Source organism: Astatotilapia calliptera, chromosome 3, assembly GCF_964374335.1.
Source record: "Astatotilapia calliptera chromosome 3, fAstCal68.1, whole genome shotgun sequence".
Classification (NCBI taxonomy): domain Eukaryota; kingdom Metazoa; phylum Chordata; class Actinopteri; order Cichliformes; family Cichlidae; genus Astatotilapia; species Astatotilapia calliptera.
The window spans coordinates 79,291,912-79,311,539 of NC_137424.1; the positions used below are offsets into that span (position 1 = coordinate 79,291,912).

The following is a 19,628-nucleotide window of genomic DNA, read 5'->3' on the forward strand; positions in this document are numbered from 1 at the left end:
TGGAGGAGATCAAAACTCCAGACATCCAGAGGCCCCCAGAACACAAGAGACCAAGGAAGACCCACAGAGGGGCAGCCGCGCCACTGTCCCAGAAAGAGCTGAGGAGAGTCCCAGATGAGGGCTCACTCAGCAGCCGCGGAGCAGAAGCCAGGGGGAGTTGCAGTGACGCGCCCGTGAGCTCCGCCGGCAGCCAGCTGTGCCTGAGTGACCGAGCCCCAGGCCGAGAGGCCGGGGGAACCCCACCTCCGAAGTGGCCCGAGCGAGCCCCAGGCTCCAGGCCCCGATAAGCGGCCGCCAAGGAGTGAGCCGGTGTGTACCTGGACGCCCACCCCCAGACACAAAGAACCACCAACGCACCGACACCTGAGGGAGTCCGCCACTGGCAGGGGATGTGGTGGTGGGTGGAGATAGGCCTCCAAACCTTGGAGGGCCTGAGATGTCCCCAGAGAGGTGGCGTCTGATACCCAACCTGACATATAGACACAGACATACAGGCACACACAGACACAAACATCCATTCCCACCCTCATGCTCTCATATGCACTTACTCCACACTCAACCGACGTGGAGACAGACATAAAGAGGCGCTGTACACACGATCACACTCCCCAAGCGTACTCTACGAACCGGGTCTAGGTACCCTTGCCCCTGGAGGGGGGAACTGCACCCAGACCCAGGTGGTGTTACCCTTTTCCCTGCGGTGGGGAGAGGCAGACCGCCCCGACTCCGCAGCAGCAGGGAGGCCCCGCACTCCAGACCGCAGTCGGACGGCCGGGATCCTTTTTTATGTAGCTGACAGCTGGTAACTGTGCAGGGGCGGGTCTAGCAAAGTGTTGCCAGGGGGCCAGGTGGGGCATTAACAGGGAAAGGGGGGCACAAAGAAATACTTTCTTATTCTCATTTAAAATGTCTGGCTGTTATTAAATAATTATCTGAAGCTTACAACCAAAGTTTTTATCTGACATGAAATATATAGAAATCATACATATAACGTCGAAGTAGCTGGAATCCACAGCTGTGCGTGTTCATGGAGCTTGCATTTTCACCTGCTGGACATCACTACCTGACAAGTTTAACTGTCTTCAGAACATTGCAGAGATCTTATTGACAGTATTTGGGTCTACATATCTGTGTGAGCACATTTTCTATCACATGAGTCCTCAAGTAGCCGTCTGAATGCTGGACACTCAGAGACCTGCATCTCTGAGTGGGAGACCAGAGATCACATTAACATGTGTGTCTCTGTATTAACAAACATGCCATATTGGCTTAGTTTATTTTTCTTATCATTGTTGTGAGGAGACCATAAATAGCATTTGCATTTTCTGTTGTTCAGTTCATTTGCTGTTATGGATAAAAAGTCTTTTTTTGTTTCAAAATAGCTGATAACTATTCGCTGATAGCTGCCAACATCTGCAAACAAATATAATTCTATAAAGTTGTTCTATATAGTGTGTAACTGTTAATATAGAGCATTATTAAATTTATTGCTAATGCAATCATATGGCACACTGACTTCTGAGGAAATTTTAAATGGCACTCGCCATCAGAAAGGTTGCCTACCCCTGATCTACACTAACTTCCTGTTTTTCAGTCTGGCTGAGCACTTAGTTTGTGAGTCAAAAGTGGCCTTGCTTTACAAACCTTCATTATTAAAGTACATAAAAAATATAATAAGAAAATAAGCACTAAGGATAAATTAATTACATGACACCTTCCTTTTAGACTTTTTTGAATTCGCATGAAATCTACCCGGTAACAAAATAGGGAAAAGCCGATGTCCGCACAGCCCCTCGCGCTCACCGTCTGATGACATTTACGTCACTGTGACCCACATGGACCCTCAGAAATGAAGTGTTTGTGTCCACTGACATGTTAGAGTGCTTTTAATTTAAAATGCACACAGGAAGTGATGTCTTTCCATAGAGAGTGTAGTGCAGTAAGTTTAAGAGAGCAGGGCCAAAACACACTGATGGATTATTGTGACATCACTGTTTGATTCTTCTATCGAACAGAAGAAGAAGAAAAGTTCTCTTCAGCAGGTGAAGTCAAAGGTTAAAGGTCAGCGAGTGGAAGAGAAAACACAGTTCATGTGAATCAAGTAAAGGCCTTCCTCATTGTGATGACCTTTGATCTGCTGCCTGTTATTTTCACTCATTAACATGTGAAAGCAGCAGCTAGCAGCAGCTTTTAAGGTGGACTGTTTTCTTGCATGCTACTTAATGCAGGCGGTGACGTTGTGAAGTAATGAACACTTTAAGGGCAGATTTCCAAAGTGGGAAAATGATGGTGGAGACACAGGTTTAGGTTTCAGTTGGAGTAATGACCCACCTGCTTCTCTTAAACAGCTACTGCTTGATGGCAGTCATGTCCATAAATATGTAAATGTCTTTGTTTCTAATCACAAAGCTGATTTATTCTATACAGTTCAACCTGTCTGCTTCCCTCAGTCAGTAACACACTTCTTCATTTCTTTACACAACAGCTGGTGTTGTTGATTTAGTTAGTTTGGGAGGTTTGATGTAAATTTGTCAGCATCTCTGTCACATGTCAGAGTTTAGCCTTCTTACAGTGCGTGTCCATTTCTTCATAGTCAGAATCAGCACATCAGCCTGAGGCAACATTAAATGTCACAAAGGAGAAATGTTGTACAAGTTTAGGTCTGTGGTCCGGACCATGTCCAGATTTATTCATATAAAGGATTTAGTTCTGCTGTTCAGGGTCTTGGACTCCAATGGCAGGCAGAATCCTTGCAGTGATGGAGCACTGAGCTGAGGTTGGGATGGGGAGGAGGTGGGTTGCATAAAGGAGTCTGCAAAGGAGAATGAGAGATGAGCTGTGAGATTTATATTACACAGAGAGGAGGCTGATTGGCTAGAAGAAGACAGGCAGTGAGATCATTGGACTAGAGTAATGATGTCAGCGTTGAGTTTGAGGGTTTGGGAAAGTGGAAGCAATGTAAAGAATAGACGAGCAGCCAAGCACCTGGAAAGCAGACAGATGAGATGAGGTGTTCCTTATTGAACTCACACATGAGCTTAATTTCATGATCTGCAGAGTCACTAAGAAGTTTATTCTGTTTAGTGTCCTCAAGTTCTCCTCACTTTTCATTCAGCCTCATTTATCCAAAGAAAAAAGGAGCTTCTTGAAGATCCTTGTATGTATGACCTCTGTGAGATGTCTCCTCTTTCTGTCTGAATGAATGTCCTGAAGCAGCTCAGCTCTGTGCTCATAACGGCTTTATTCCATATCTGTATCCATGACAGTGGATCATCTCTCATCTAATAATCACTTCTAATGTTGTGTATGTTGTCCTCTCAGTCTGTCAGGTGGAGGTGGATTCAGGGGTGGAGTTCGTCCAGCTGCCCTTCAAAACCACAGAAAACCTGCCTGAAGACACTAAAGTGGAGTGGAAGGATGGGAGATCCAGAACGGTCCATGTGTATAAGAACGGCTCTGACCAGCCTGAAGAACAGCACCAGCGTTACAGAGACCGAACGAAGATGAATGAAGACCTGCTGAAAACTGGAGACCTCAGTCTGACCCTGAAACACCCCACAGACTGTGACAGTGGAAGTTTCACCTGTGAAGTTTGGAGGAGTGGAAACATCCTCAGAGTGAAATCACTCCTGCTCGAAGTCAAAGGTTTGAGTTGTTTGTTGTCAAGTGTCAATGACAGGTTGTCCTGTCATTGACACTTCCTGGACTCTGACTCACATCATTTCTTCTTCTCATGTTTTATTATCAGCTCACATGATTGCAGACATGAGCATGAAAAGCTCTGACAGGAAACCATGCTCATGCTCGTGTCTGCGTCCATAAATGTCTAGATTAGAAACTGATCAGTCTATTGATCACACAATATTCCATCAATAGAATTGATTTGACTTTGATTTGTGTAACAAAGTGATTTCCACGTCTCCTTCATGATGTGACAGTGTCAGAGCTGAATGCACTTGTAGAGTATCATGTTTTTATGGCTCACATTTAAAGTGTTGCAGCTCTAATGTACAGCTGTCATATTAGAAATAGAAGCAGCTCTGATTGTAGTGCTCAAAGAAATCTATGAAGTGATGAATTCACACATGAACAGTTTTCTGCAGCGTTCCTCTCGGCCTTATTTGCAGCTCCACTCTTGTTTTTGCTCTAATAATTATTTCTCTCCATGAGCTGTTTCTCTGCCTGAAGGAGGCGCCACTCCATCGCTTCATTTAGTGCAGAACAAGAGTCACATGATGCTGCTCTGAACACCAATCACACTTTGTACAGCTCATGTTGTGTTTGTTGTCCTCTCAGTGTGTCAGGTGGAGGTGGAGGAGGGGGCGGAGTCTGTCCAGCTGCCCTTCAAAACCACACTTCACCTGCCTGACGATGAACAGTTGTTGTGGTGCCGTGAGGAACCCAAACCATTACTTTTGGTCCACGTGTATAAGAATGGCTCTGATCAGCCGGAAAAACAGCACAAGGTTTACAGAGACCGAACGAAGATGAATGAAGACCTGCTGAAAACTGGAGACCTCAGTCTGACCCTGAAACAGCCCACAGAGAGAGACAGTGGAGGATACAGCTGTGGAGTTGGCTTAAGGAAGGGAAACACCTTCAATGTAACCAAATACAAAACTTTGCTGCTAAAAGTCAAAGGTATCTGTCTCTCTGTCGTCATGTTTATATTTATTTTTCCCTCTCTGACTGTGTTGTGTCTCCTCTGCAGGGAGAGTTCAGGTCCAGGATCAAACAGGGGACATCAGGAACAGAAGCAGCTCCATTGATCCGACTCCTCTGATGGCTGATCAACCAGTTTGATCTGTGTGTTCTTTGATTATTGATCAGTGATGTCAGAGTGGAGTCAGTGTGATGTTGTTGTTGTGTGTTTGAGACTTTTAGTGTCCATGAAGGTCTCTGCTGCCGTAGATCCTCTGAACTGTGACAGAGGTCTCACTCTGGAGGAAACTCTCAGCACTTTCCAGCAGCTCCTCCATCATGGAGGACGTTCCCTCACTGTAACAGGTGGAGGAGAGAGGAGAGGAAGCACAGGTGGATCCTCTGAGGAAGAGGAGCGTTCTCACAGTAATTTTACAACATGAAAACACAAAAGACATTATTACATAATATCATTATCAGTCCTGCTGTCCCCGTCACTGAGTGTCATAAGATCATTTACCCAGTAACCAACATGAACAAAAATTAACTTGTCAACAAATGTGTGTATTCTTTGGTTGTAATATCAAATTATTTTTTCATTGTTTTCGTGCAGCACTTTGGTCAGCTGTTTTGTTGTTTAAAAATGCTTTGGAAATAAAGTGAACGTGAAGTAAAGAGATGTGGTTTGATCCATAATAGATGCTTTTACTGTAAGACATGATTCACGGGTGTATATCACTCCCTTCTACACATGTGAGTGCTGTGGCTCTGACACCATCGTGGTATAAGCATATAAGCACCAATAAAAATCCACATTCATCTTCATCATGAAGGCAGACCGCAGAGTGTGAGCTGGTCTCCATTAAAAGAGTCCTCAGACTTGGACTGAGCTTTAGCGTTAGAGTGCTCAGGGACTGTCTCCAAAGTGCAACACCAACAAAACACAGCAAAGTTTGGTAACTGTGTTTTTTTTAAAGGACATCTACTTTAAATTACTTTGTTAAAGTGCTTTGAGTACTATTGTGGAAGAATTTCTTTTATTTATGTATTATTCACATTATTTTGTTGTACAATGTCTTCATGCCACTGGATTTTAACATGCCTCACACTAATGCAGTCAGATGGTAGGTGTCTGAAAGGAAGTTGGGGGAAGCAGACAACTCCACCGGAAGAGTCTTTTGTCTCTTCGAGGACTCTGGGAGGTAGCAAGGAAGTGTGAAACAGCTGTGTACTGCCTTTTGTTCCTGTAAGAGGTATTTAACTGACAGCCATGCTAGGTTCAAGTAGAGACTCTGCTGATCGTCTGCCCCACGATGATGCATTCTCTCACCAAGCTTGGTTTCTGCTCTTGTTTTGATTAAAGAATGTTAGCTACCACTCACCGCTTGTCTACAGGCTTTATAAAATGGAAAACTTCCACAACAAGATGGCGTCACGAACAGGGTGGTCCGTGTGGTCGCTGAACAACGGTTCCGTGGACGGGCTGATCACCCCTGAGGAAAAAGGTACCTTTGTCCTACTGTTGAAGCAAAGGAAATGGAGAAGTTACGGAGCCGTGTGTTTTAGCCACCACCGAGACCATCGACTTTGAGGGGACTCCTGCAGATGGGTGAGATGTAGCTAACTTGTATACAGTCATTCAAAGTTTTTGTCTGGTGTAGAATATTTAGCTGATTTAGAGTTTAGAAATGTGTTATTGTAGAATATAGAACTATTATAGAGACACTGTGTGTAGAGTAATGAAGGCCTCTTTGTGTTCTGAACTTAGGAGTGGATTGTAGGAGGCCTCTCCCCCACTGAGTGGAAATTCCCCAGAGGAAGCTTTAGGGTGGAGGTCGCAACATTTATGATACCTGTAACTGTGGTCTAGAAGGGAGAGGGGTTTATGACCTCTAGGGAGTCATCTACCCCCACCGTGTTTTAACTGTCACGCACACACATCCACACGCACACTCACTCATGAGCACTCACACATACACACAGGTATGCGCACACAGTCACACACGAGCACACACATAGACACAAAGACAGAGTTTGCAGCACACCGTAGCGGGGGTTTTATGATAGGGGACAGAGACTATAAAGCTAGCTGCAATGAACAAAGGGTTGAAGATTTTAGGAGAGGAACACCGGCCTCGTCTTCCCTTCTAGAAGTGCATGCTTAAATGAGGATAAATGAAGAAGAGTAAAGATGAATGAAGATGAATAAAGTTTTGTGAAAATGACTACTGAGTCCGGTGCCATCTCTGGATGCTCGAGGAATAAAAAGAACCAGGGTAAAACTGATTTCTCAACACTGGCCAAGGGAAGTTCGAGTCTCTGGAGGGAAAATCCTGGGGTTTGAGTCCCCAGGCCTGTGTTCGGTTCGGTTCCGGTCCATCACAGGTTAATAATCATTGTCTGCAGGCTTGATTAAACAGAAGACTTCCACAACAGTTCATCGCTGTAAATTTATATATCAGTAACAATGGTGAGACAAAAACAGGTCATGAGTAACTTTTATATTTTCACTGTAAGAACAAATTATTTAATAATTCTCCTATTTAAAAATATCACATTTTTATTTATTACGACAGAATGATCGATAAGACCGGGATGGCCCTGCAGCATAAAGTAATCTAGTAGTAACACCACTATATGTGAATGAAGCAGCAACATGCCTTTGTCGTGTTGCACTTTGTAGACGGCCCCTGAGCACTTCTCTCACACCCAGCTACACCTGGATACCAGCGGTGTTTATTTCACATCCACCTTAATATTGTGAATCACGCACCCACACCCCGGAGTGTTTTGTCAACTTCAAGTTCAGACTCGAGGGACTCTGAGCCAGTTGATTTTACTGTATCCGAGCCAGGCAGAAAATCCTCTTTGTTTGTTAGCAGTGAGGCGGGAATGGCTGAGTGTTGAGATGTGGATTCACTCGGTTATGAGCGGAGTGATCAAGACTCGGTGCTGGCTGTCCTTGTTTGAAGGATGATGAAGACGTTGCTGCCATTCCTGCTCATTGGTAAGAAACTCCAAACATATGGAAAAGTTTTTGATTGCACATTTCAGACAGAACAGGTTTACAGCAGCCCTGGAAATGCTTTTCATGGATACCTGAGTAAGAGTAGTGACTGGATTAGGGCCTGTTATCTGTTTATTAGTTGAATAAACAGTGCAGAAATGTCACAGTCAGTCAAGTAGAGGGCCACATTTAAGGAATGTAATGATGTGTGTGTGTGTGTGCGTGTGTGAGGCTGAAAAGAGCAGCAGCTGAAAATGTGCTGAAAACAGTCAGGAAACAGATGAGTGTAAAAGTTCAACAAGTTTATACCTGTCACCCTGTTTTACATCACTGTGGATCAGACTTAGTTAAGGTGTAGTGAAGTAGTTTTATTCATGTACAAACACTTGAGCTTGAGCTCTGTGTCTGTCACTGTCATTTAAATGTGATTTACTTTTTAACATTTAATTTGACTAAACTTTCCTTTCTGTTGCTGAAATCTCTACAGACACCAAAATAAAATGTTTTCATGAATTATTGTGGTCACATGGTAATCTAATATTGTGGCAGTCCTAATCTACAAAATTAGTGTTTTGGTGGTTTGTATGAACAGAGTAGTCTGGGGGGATTTCCTGCTCTGAATAACTTTCTCATTGTTAAAGCATAAAGGATGGTTTGAGACAGACTACGAACCATGATCAATAATCTGGTGGAGGTAAGCAGCCATTTTAAAGTTCCTTCAGCCTGGGAATACATCCAGCATGGCTGCTCTGAGGTCAGTTCCAATCCCGCTATTCCAATCCCAGCTATTTTTGCTGCTGACCTCTTTGCTTGTGTATTTATTATTTTAGTCTTTCTTTCACAGTGTAACATTTTAGAGGGAGAGCCTTAAAGATTCGTCTCTTCTCTACAGCTTTTCATCCAAAACATTTTGAGCAGAGATCCTTGTGTTTCTTCTCTTTGGTGATGTTGGTGTAACGATGGAGTGTTGGCAGGATGAAAGGGGAGGTAGACGGGTTCATATTTATAGTCAGGGCAGTTGTTTGCAGTGTTTCTGGTTTTTATTGCAGTGCCATGTAAGGTTCAGTCCAAAATAAAATCTGCTCTGTCCTCTATACCATGACCAGATGTACGAAACAGCTGAGCAGAAAGTCCGATGTGGTTACTTTTTAAAATAAATACACAGTGTTAAAGGTTAATCAAACAGAGCTATTCTCCACTTAGTAACTAAATCACAGATACACTCCTCAAAACAGGATTAACAAACTTCCTGAAGTCAGTGTAAATTATTAAACTCAGTGTATGCAGTTGTTCTCTTTGACTCCGTCCCTGATAACGGTCGTTATCAAACTCTTACTGAACTCCCCACTGAAACACCTCTGCTCACAAGTGGACATGCACAGGCATTTAATTTAGTCCAACATGTCACTGGCCCCACACATAACACTGGACCAGCCTGGACTTTAGCTTTTAGTCTCAGTTTATCTATAAACTCTCTGGCAATGTCGGACCTACTGTCCAATCACAAATAACCTTTAACAGAGTTCTGTGTCTGGTGTTGTCCTCCCAGAGAAAACTGTTCAGTCTCATGTCTTTAATGAGGTTTTCTTTGCTTTGAGGAAGCAGCCAAGGAAGGTGTGGTTTGTGTCTTTGAACAGTGTACACCTATGTGCACACCTGTGTGGATCAGCATGCTTGTATTCAAAAGGTTTCTTCATGTAATAATCTGCTAGAGGGTGTGGGGAGCCATAGCCCTGTCCCCCAGGGCATGAAGCAGGCATGGAGGAGATCCAGGCTCCAGACATGCAGTGGCCCCAGAATGCGAGAGCCCAAGGAGGACCATCGGAGGGGCATCCGTGCCACCCTCCTGGGAAGAGCTGAGGAGAGCCCCAGATGAGGGGTCACCCAGCAGCTACGGAGTAGAAGCCAGAGGGGGCTGCAGTGCTGTGCCCAGGGCTCTGCCAGCAGCCAGCTGTGCCAGAATGGACTGAGCCCCAGGCCCAGAGGCCTGAGGGCCCCCCACCCCCCGGAAGGGGCCCGACCGAGCCACGGGCTACGGACCCCACTAGGAAGCAACCACTGGGAGTGAGCCGGTATATACCTGAGCGCCCAGCCCCAGACACCAAGAACCACCAATACCCATCGGGGTATGGGTCATCAGCCACCGGCAGGGAGTGTGGTTGGGGGAGATAGGCCTCCATACTTTGGAGGGCCTGAGATGTTACAAGAGAGGTGGAGTCTAAGACCCAACCTGACATAGACACAGACAAACAGGCACACACACATACAAACGTGCATTCCCACCCTCTTCCACACATATACAAATACTCAGCACTCACCCAACGTAAACACAGACACAAATAGACACTGTACACACATTCTCACCCCCCAAACATACTTTATATCCCAGGTCCAGGTACCCTCGCCCCCAGAGGGGGAAACCGCACCTAGACCCAGGAGATGTTGCCCTTTTCCCTGGGGTGGAGACAAGCAGATCACCTCCAGCTTCACAGTAGCAGGGTAGCCCCACGTCCCAGCCCCCAACCAGACGGCCTTCCTTCCAGAGAGCAGCAGGTGACAGCACCTTCCTACCGAGAACCCTCATTCAAAATTGAGAGGTGGGCAGTGGCAGCAGAGGTGAGGTTGAATACACGGACCGTCCTCTGGACGCCATATAACGTGCCCAACCCCAAGGCCCTATGTGTATGTGTAATGAGAGTGTGAGTAATGTGGATGTCTAGGTTGTGGAATAAAATTGAGGCACAGGCGGCCAGAAGGGGACAGAAAAGCAATGCCTCCCCTGCACCCCAAGGCCCTCCATGTGTGGGTGGGTGTGGTGGAACGGGAAGAGGGAGGCAAAAAATAGAATAAAAAAATCATGCTACTCTTACTCTTACTAACAGATTAAAAAACTGGGCTGGTGTCACTGGTGCTGCTCTCAAATGGTTTTCTTAATACTATCAAAGAGATACTTCAGAATTTATATTAATCAATGAATGGTCCTCATCTGCAACGTTTGTACGTGGAGTTCCCTAGGGCTCAATGCTTGGATCAGTTCTGTTTTCTGTTACCTCTGGGCCATCTAATTAATAGTTTTAATGGTTTCTCCTACCATTGCTTTTGTGGAGATCAGGGAAATTTTTTGGCTGCTACTGTTAATAATCATCATCATTACCATTGCATTAATAATATAATCTACAGCATTCATATTGCATTCAGATGTTTAAACAGTGTATGTGTCTTTCATAAAGACTAAGTTGCAGGCTGACAGGAAATTGCAGGTTTGCAGAGTGTGCCTTTTGCAGAAGTGAAATCGAAAGCAGAGTCAGGTGCAGGTTATTCTGAGGATTACATGTAAGGATGAGCCTCTGTTCTGGTGAAAGGTCAGAAGTGCAACGGGTGAGATGAGAGAGCATTTAAGGACGAGACACAGACAGTTAGTGAGTTCATTTATAGGTGAGAGGTTAATCATGTTTGCTTGTAACTGTGGGTTTTGAAGAAGCGGCAGTCAAAAGCTTGACAGGAAACATCTGCCATGAAGACAGAGACAATGTTCCTTTTTAAACTGTGTTAAAAGTCATTGTGGTTTTGATGTGACCTATGTATGAAGTGTATCTGTGACGTTGAAGGGGCGTCATTAAATTCAAGCCCTGATGGTATAAAATATCTGCTTATGCTTTGATTAGTCGGAGATCAGCGCTGTCTGCGAACGGAGTGATCTTCCCACGCGTGTATTTCATAAAATCAATTGTTTGACCAAGCTCTTCTGGACCATGGTTGTTTGTACTCTCCTTCCTCAATATTTGAACCTTAACACTTTACAGATTACACACACACAAAGTAACAAAAACACACAGAGCCCTACATAGACAGGCTCTTCTTATATAGCAAAGCTTCTAGAAACCTTATCAGAGCAGCCAGCCTCTATGATCCTCTAACCAGGGTCTGTAGGTTTTCTTCACTCCGATTTTAAAACTAGAGGTGATCGTGCTTTTGAGCATGTTGCTCAGTCAGTCAGACCTCTAGAGAGTGAGATGTAAAACCGGGGCATGAACACGTGGTACAAAACCCAACTGTGTGGTATTTTCTGCTGAAACCACCAACTATATTCATGTTGATATGTTAGTTCACTGGTTCCCAAGCCTTTTTTGCTAGGCCGCCCTTCGTGCCCCCTGCCCCCGCAAACACATCCTCCAACCACACAGATGCATATTTTAAAATAAACTCCATTTATTTCACTCCTCAAGGCTCTTGTAAACAATTAAACAAATAAAAGTAAACTGCAGTATATTACAGGTTACAATAAAATAAACTACTATGTCTTTTAAAGAACAGGAAATCAAACCATTTTTATGGTGTAATTATTTTATCTGTAGTTGTTTTTTTACGGTCTAAGAATATTCAACAGTTGTAGCCACAGCTGCCCTGGGGCAGACTGACAGAAGTGAGGCTACCATATCGTGCCATCGGCCCCTTTGGCCATCATCAGTAGGCGGTGGGTGGAGTGTCTTGCCCAAGGACACAACGACCGAGACTGTCCAAGCTGGGGCTCAAACCGGCAACCTTCCGATTACAAGACTAACTGCCAACTCTTGAGCCATGATCGTCACCTCTGCTGGCAAAGGCCTTACTCTTCTCCTCTTTCCTCAAACGCCGACCGCAGTGCTCAGAGGAAGAGGTGTTTGAGGTAGAAAAAGCCAAAGACGAAAAGGCAGACAAATAGGATAAAGTAAATAGTTAATAGTTACACCCTTTTTACACACGCTCTTTTCTACTCTGTAATATTCTTGACAATTTTCTTGATATTTATTTATAATCCCCTCTGTTAATCCTTGATATTTATAATTGAGTGATCTGTATATATTAGTGCTGTTTCTTAAATCTGTAACATAATGTATTGTTTGGAGTTTAGTCTGTTACTGTTACTATTTTTACCATTTCTTCTTGGAGCAACTGTAACCACATTATTACCTCAGGGATTAATAAAGTATTCTGATTCTGATTGGTTCAGGATGACCTGCCATTATCCAATCACACATCTGCTTACCTGCATCTTTTGCTCGTTTCTCCTCCTCTTCTTTTCTCTTTTCTCTAAACTGAGCACCTGATGGCTTTGAACTTTTCTTGTCCATCTTGGTTTAAATTTTGCACTCCAGTATGAACACAAATCCCCCAACTCGAGGATCACCACAACATAGCCAAATAAACCTACACCTTTGTCCACAGATTCACTTTGTCTAGGGTTTATTTCTGGGATTTCACACAACCCAGGATTCAAATCATGAATACATAATGCCCATAATAGCCCATAGTTTGCTGGCTGCTGTGTCATCAATCATAGTTGAAACCATATCCATGGTGCAGGGAAGTATTAATTCCTCTGCAATTGTCTGTGAGGCAAGATATGCTCCAATGTATTTTCTAGTCTTTGGCTTGGAAGGAACTTGGTTTGGATTTTATTTGGCATCACCTTCTGTTTTGCATTTGTGTGGGAGCCCCGTCAAAACCCTCTCCATTATCCTAGCAGTGTCCAAGCATTCTTTTTTTTTAAAATTCGTTTTATTGTGTTCTTCCAGTTTCCCAGGATGCCCTGGCTGTGGTGGTGGAGGTAAATGAGGGGGAGATGTCTGTCCTTCTGCCCTGTCAGTACTCAGGTTTTATACCAGAGGACTCTGCAGTAAGGTGGACTCGCAATGATCTTTATCCCAAATCTGTTCATGCGCGAGGAGAGGGAGGAGATGATCTAAGTGAACAAAACCAGCGTTACAGCGGGCGCACATCGATGAGACCTGATGCTCTGGTCACTGGAGACTTCAGCCTCACTCTGAGAAAACCAATAAAGACTGACAGCAGCAACTACACCTGCTCCATCAGTGATGGAGGAGAAGAACTGAGACTGAGAGACATACAGCTTCAGGTCAAAGGTCAGCTTCAAACACCTTGTGTACGGGTCAAAGCTCCTTCACAGATATTGAGCTTTAATCCTAGAAACTGCAGCAGAAATAGAGTGAGAATTTTCATCCAGTCAGTTCTGATGTGACTATTATGGTCATGTCAGGAACTACTCAGATATGTGTATGTATCAGTGTGTTGTGTAAATTTAGAGTGTAGCTAGTAACTGTACTAACCATGTGGGTAGATTTTTAAAATGTAAGGTTTTACACATTACATTATTCAAAGATTATCTAAGACAGTTGACTGCTGACATGAATACTTCAAATATTTTATCCTACACCAGATCAGGTGTTAGACGTTATACACACTAAAAAGAGGTTTAGATTCAGGAGACAGAAACCATCTCTGCTTTAAGATCAGGCTTCCCTGAACATCACTGAGTTGTACACGCCTTCTTACTCATATGGTCTGAGTCAGTCCTGTCTCTTTTTCCTTTCACATTCAGCGGGATTTTGCTGTCCTTCTCTGAGCCTGTTGGAAGTGTTGCGGGTTTCTTCCAATTAAAAGAGAGTTTCTCCTCCCTATAGTCACTAAGAACTCCTCATAGGTGGTCGTCTGTTGGTGGGGGTTTTAACACACCGTGACACAGTTCTTATTGTGAACACTGGGGACAGTGTAGCCAAACCTCACCAGTTGGTAATGTTGCAAAGTGCCAAATTTTGAACAAATTAACACATTTGTTTGTAGGAATTTACTTCAATTTAGTTGTAATTCCCCAAAATGAGTAAAAAAAAATATTATTTTAATTATTACATTATAATACTGTTTACAGAGGTTCCAGAGGTCAAGAATGTACATAGTCAGTTCACTTACCATGACTACTGATGCTGCCAGCAAACGTTTACCACTGGGGCCTAGGTAGGGTGATGGTGGGAAAGTGTACTGACTGTGGGCCCCTGTAACAGGCGGAGGCCAGTGAGGTTTTCTGTGGGTTACCCACAGATGTAACTGATATTGTTGTTTATTGTCCTCTCAGACCAGCAGGTGGAGGTGAAGGTGGAAGAAGGATCAGAGTCTGTCATCCTGCCCTTCAAAACAACACTTGACCTGCCTGAGGACACCACAGTGGAGTGGACTCACTCTGACCTGGAGCAGATAGTTGTCCATGTGTATTCAAACAGAAGTGGCCACTTTAAGAAACAGGACAAGCTTTACAGAGACCGAACAACAGTGAACAAAGACCTGCTGAGAACTGGAGACCTCAGTCTGACCCTGAAATACCCCACAGAGAGAGACAGTGGAGGATACATCTGCACCATCTACAGGGACAAAGACATCCTGAGACAGAAAGTAGTGCTGCAGGTCAAAGGTCAGTGCTATTGATGCAGTTCAGAGGTCAGTATAGTAGATTGAGGTGAAAGGTCATCCATTCTTTGTGTTTCTCCACAGAACGGTTTCCTTCCTGGGCCACAGCTCTCCTGGTTCTCCTGGTTCTCCTTGTGGCTTCAGGAGGTCTTTTATTTTATTTCCGGCATTATTTCATGTCAGGTGAGTGTCTCCTACTACTAAATGGATTCTTTCACTCCTCTTTCAAACCATCTGTCCTCTCTGGCCAACCCAGGTGGCCTTGCGTAGGATAGGAAGAAACCGTCTATGCACAGTCTATTATCAGGGTGTTTTTGTTCAGCTCCAGCCTTGAGACCACAGATGGCGCTGGAGTGGTAGCCGCATGAAGTGATTGTGGTTTTTACTTTAGTGTGAACAACTCATATGAATTTCAAAGCTGTTCTAGCAGTCCGACACTGGTCTCTCAATCTCCCGTTGGAGAGCTGTGAGCTTCTCCATGATGTTATCATTCTTGCACTCAAAGAGCAGATTCTGAGAACTCACGACCGCTGTAAGCTTCTTCAAGATGTAATCCAATTTTTGCTCAGTGGTCTCAAACTTCTCCAAGATCTTATCCGTGCTGTGTTCAATGTGCCCATTTTGCGAACTCACGACTCGTCCCATCGTTTCAATCCCAGCGGGCAGCCTTGTGGGGGTTTGAACAGGTTCAGCTTTTTTTAATCTTCGATAAGCCAGGGCCAAGCCAGCTTCGATCAGCAAGAACCCTGTTATCATGGTTCCGAATAGGTAGATATCTTCAACACTCAGGCTCACCCGAGCCCAGACTTCTCGTTGAGAAAAGGGTGTCAATTGCATTCAGGGACCAGTTGATCAAATCCATAATTCCTCTTTTAGTTTTAAGAGAACAGGCTGTGAGAAAGTGTTCCGGGGAAAGAGTGAGAAAATAGGCGAGACTAGACAAGGACACAAGACACTAAGCAGGGAAGATAAGGGAAGGGAGAAGAGAAAAGTGCGATCGGCTTTGCCAAGAGCCAGAAGAGAAACAGTGTGTTCAGTTTTTTATGTGACAAAATATTTTGATTAATGGAATCAAATAATACACTGCCGCACAGAAATAAGTTTACTTTAAGGAGGCCAGATATATGATCATTGTTAACTTTTACTACAGATCATGTTGTGATTTTTTGTCCTCTCAGGTTACAAGATGCAGGTGGATTCAGGGGTGGAGTCTGTGCAGCTTACATGCAAAACCACAGTTTGCCTCCCTGAAGATGCTAAAGTGGAGTGGAAGATTGGTTCATACACCAAGGTCCATGTGTATGAGAACGGCTCTGACCAGCCTGAAGAACAGCACAAGGATTACAAAGGCCTAACAAAGATGAAGAGAAACTTTCTGGAACCTGGAGACCTCAGTCTGACCCTGAAATACCCCACAGATACAAACACCTACACCTGTACCGTCTGCAGCAGGGAGGGAAACATCCTGATGATGAAAGAAGTGCTGCTCACCGTCAGAGGTCAGTGCTGTAGATACAGGTCCAAGGTCAGAGGTCAGACTCATAATGGTTGTTCAGTCTCAGCTCTCAGCTCCATCCAATAATGTCACAGTGTTAGCATGTCTGATGTTTGTGGCTGTTTTGGTTTTTCTTTGATTTCCACTCAAATGTAAAAGCTTCATCAGATGAACTGTAGGAGCAAAGTTCATGTGTGAGACTTCATCTGAAAGGTAACATCTTCTAGTTTCTGAACATGTGTTTGTTTAGCATGTGGCTAAAACACAGGCTAAGCTAAGTCAGCTCAAATCTCAGTAACAACCTTCTTTGGTCCTCATCTATAATCAGTCATATCTGAGTCACAATAACTAGAAGATGATTTCTAGCAGAAGTGTGAACATCTCCACATCCTTTCTCCATGTTATCATCCAAAGCTGTGTGAAGTTTCAGAGCTCTGCAGCTAACAGAGACTTTCAGTTTGCTGCTCTCTTCCTCTGACAGCTCCATTCTTAGGGAGCGTTAGTTCTGTTTCACTTTATTCCACTTATTCAGTCTGATGTTCTCTGATCTGTTTCTCTTGTTTAGTGTCTTCAATGCTGCCAGTGCCTCTCTTTGCTTTAACCAACCTTTCTCTTTATTTCTGAGCTTTTTAAGGACTTTAACTGATGCATCAACCTTTGAAAATGGAAAGAAATCAGTCAGATTCATGGCTGGATCACAGTGTCACATGTAGTTCTCCACATCAGCTGGATTATATCTATAGCAGCAAACAGCAGCTGACGCACAAATCTTTGTCTGTGTGAATAAAGTTGGATCAGTTCAAATAGTTTGTTGCTCTGCTTGAAAGCAGCAGTTTTTCTAATGCACCACCTTCATGTTTCCTTCATATTTGAATCCCCCTGTAGATGCTGACAGGTAACCATGTCACACAGAGCTCAAGCCTTTGAATCCAGCTGTGACTGTTGATTTTCTATTGAATGGACTTTTTCAAATCCAGCTGTAGGCCTGTGTTTGTGAGCTCATTAACAGCTGTTTGTTTAGAGAGACGTGGTCCTCACAGGACAGCCACTACAAACATATGATTTTATAGAATATGATGCATTACTGCAGATTCAACACAATAGAAAGGATTTGAAATGAGCTCAGCCTTAAACATGTGCAGCAGTAATATTGATCCACAGACACTGATGGGAACATTTTTCTGCACAATAAGTACTTTGACTTTTCATACTTTATGTACAATTTGCCAGTACTGCAGTTTTGTGTGTAGTGAGGTGTTTTCATGGTGTTTTCTTGGTGCTTTTACTAAAGGAAGGCTTCTATCAAATTCTTCCAAATGTTGTCAAACTGAGCTGTGTGATGAAGTGAGTGTGACAGAAACATTCAGACTGTGTTTCTCTGCTTCATCAAGTCAAATCTGGTCCTCAGAGACTGAATAAAGTCCTGTCCCACTAACAGCAGCTCCAACAGTCTGTTCACTGCTTTCTTCCTGTCAGTCTTCATCTTTCTGCTGCGTCTCCTCTTCACACTGACCACTTTCTATCTAACAGTGAGCTCCCAGTGAAGCAGCAGCATTCAGCCTGTTAGAGTCAACACAAATGTCTCCATCCAAGCTCATGTTGTGCTTTGTTGTCCTCTCAGCCCCCCAGGTGGAGGTGGATTCAGGGGTGGAGTCTGTCCAGCTGTCCTTCAAAACCACACATTACCTGCCTGAAGATGCTAAAGTGGAGTTGAAGGAGAACAAATACAACTGGAAGGTCTATGTGTATGAGAACGGCTCTGACCAGCCTGAAGAACAGGACCAGTTTTACAGAGACCGAGCAAAGATGAATGAAGACCTGCTGAAAACTGGAGACCTCAGTCTGACCCTGAAATACCCCACAGATTGGGACACAGACACCTACACCTGCACCGTCTACAGCAAGGAGGGAAACATCCTGCTGAAGAGAAAGGTGGAGCTGAAAGTCAGAGGTCAGTGCTGTAGATACAAGTCAGAGGTAATGTAGGAGTTTATTCTCTAAAAGCTTCTAGTTTGAATCCATTTTCACTTCAATCAAATAAAATAAATTCTTTGAAGTTTTGATGTAAAAGCTAAAAATGTCAGGTGGAGCAACTGTGTGTTTAAATGAACAGACTAAGAAGACGATCAAAAATGGAGTCGAAATTATCCTAACCTCAAATAAAAGCCTCTGGCATGATTTGGGTTTAATCAAATCAATATTTTAGTTTAGTCCAAATCATTGTTAACTGTATAAATATCAATAGTTTTAAAGCTGCTGAGATCATTCAAACACTTTGATCCAGTCATTTGGATGTTGTCAAATGTCTGGGTGGAGCAGCAATAAATATGAGGCTTTTATTGTGAAGTGAAAATGCTGAGTGTGATGATCCAGAGGAGCCCATGGGGTCTTTGTGGCTGGGTGAAAAGGTTTGTAGCTCTCCTTGTAAAGAGAAATGGCTTTAAGCTAGAGAGGAGCTGTCTGTAGAAGAAGACAGGGGAAAGAGGAAGAAGCTGAGGCCGCTGGAGAAAAGACAGGAAAAGGAAATCAGCTTCATTTGTTGGAGGCCGTTTGTTCATCACATGGAAATATTCCCACTTTAGAGACATGAAATAAAGTGAAGTGTGGATTGATGTTTGTCTCCATGATTTGGGCCCTGGAATCATTTCTTTAATCTCCCACTTTAAGACATATTAATGTCTATGTTGTCTCCTTGGTAGCAGAGCCCCTGGGGTAAATGAAGTCCGCCCTGAGTTCCTGAAGGCTCTGGATGTTTTTAGGACTGTCTTGATCTCCACACCTCTACAATGTTGCGTGGAGATCAGAGTATCTCTGGACTGGCATACTGGGGTGCTGGATCCCATCTTTAAGAAAGGGGACCGGAGAGTATGTTCCACGTATAGCGGGATAGCACTTCTCAGCCTCCCTGGGAAAGTCTATGCCAGGCTGTTGGAAAGGAGAGTCCGTCCGTTAGTCGAATCTCAGATACAGGATGAACAATGCGGTTTTCGTCCTGAATGTGGTACTCTGGACCAGCCCTTTACCCTCTCAAAGATACTTGAGGGTGCATGGGAGTTTACCCAACCAGTCTACATGTGTTTTGTGAACTTGGAGAAGGCATTCAACCGTGTCCCTCAGAGTGTCCTGTCGGGGGGTGCTCCGGGAGTATGGGGTGTTTGGCCCATTGCTATGGGCCATTCGATCGTTATACGACCGTTACAAAAGCTTGGTCCGCATAGCCAGCAATACGTTGAAATCGTTGCTGCT

At 44.0% G+C, this 19,628-nt stretch overlaps 2 protein-coding genes across 3 annotated transcripts in view; both read left to right on the forward strand.

Annotated features, from left to right (window-relative positions):
- LOC113017929 (uncharacterized) overlaps positions 1-6,863 on the forward strand; it is a 61,261-nt gene extending 54,398 nt beyond the window's left edge. Inside the window, exons 8-10 of the mRNA XM_080299411.1 lie at positions 3,322-3,645; positions 4,297-4,641; positions 4,712-6,863. Of these exons, the coding sequence (XP_080155537.1) occupies positions 3,322-3,645; positions 4,297-4,641; positions 4,712-4,803 (761 nt within the window). The 3' untranslated portion in view covers positions 4,804-6,863. The remainder of the gene's footprint in view (positions 1-3,321; positions 3,646-4,296; positions 4,642-4,711) is intronic.
- A 600-nt stretch (positions 6,864-7,463) lies between these two features.
- The window catches only part of LOC113017962 (uncharacterized), a 29,434-nt gene continuing 17,269 nt past the window's right edge, over positions 7,464-19,628 (forward strand). Inside the window, exons 1-6 of one of the 2 annotated variants that reach the window (XM_080299414.1) lie at positions 7,464-7,648; positions 13,204-13,551; positions 14,559-14,891; positions 14,972-15,070; positions 16,066-16,386; positions 18,004-18,333. In XM_080299414.1, the coding sequence (XP_080155540.1) occupies positions 7,615-7,648; positions 13,204-13,551; positions 14,559-14,891; positions 14,972-15,070; positions 16,066-16,386; positions 18,004-18,333 (1,465 nt within the window). In that variant the 5' untranslated portion in view covers positions 7,464-7,614. The remainder of the gene's footprint in view (positions 7,649-13,203; positions 13,552-14,558; positions 14,892-14,971; positions 15,071-16,065; positions 16,387-18,003; positions 18,334-19,628) is intronic. The other variant, XM_080299415.1, reaches the window with a different exon arrangement.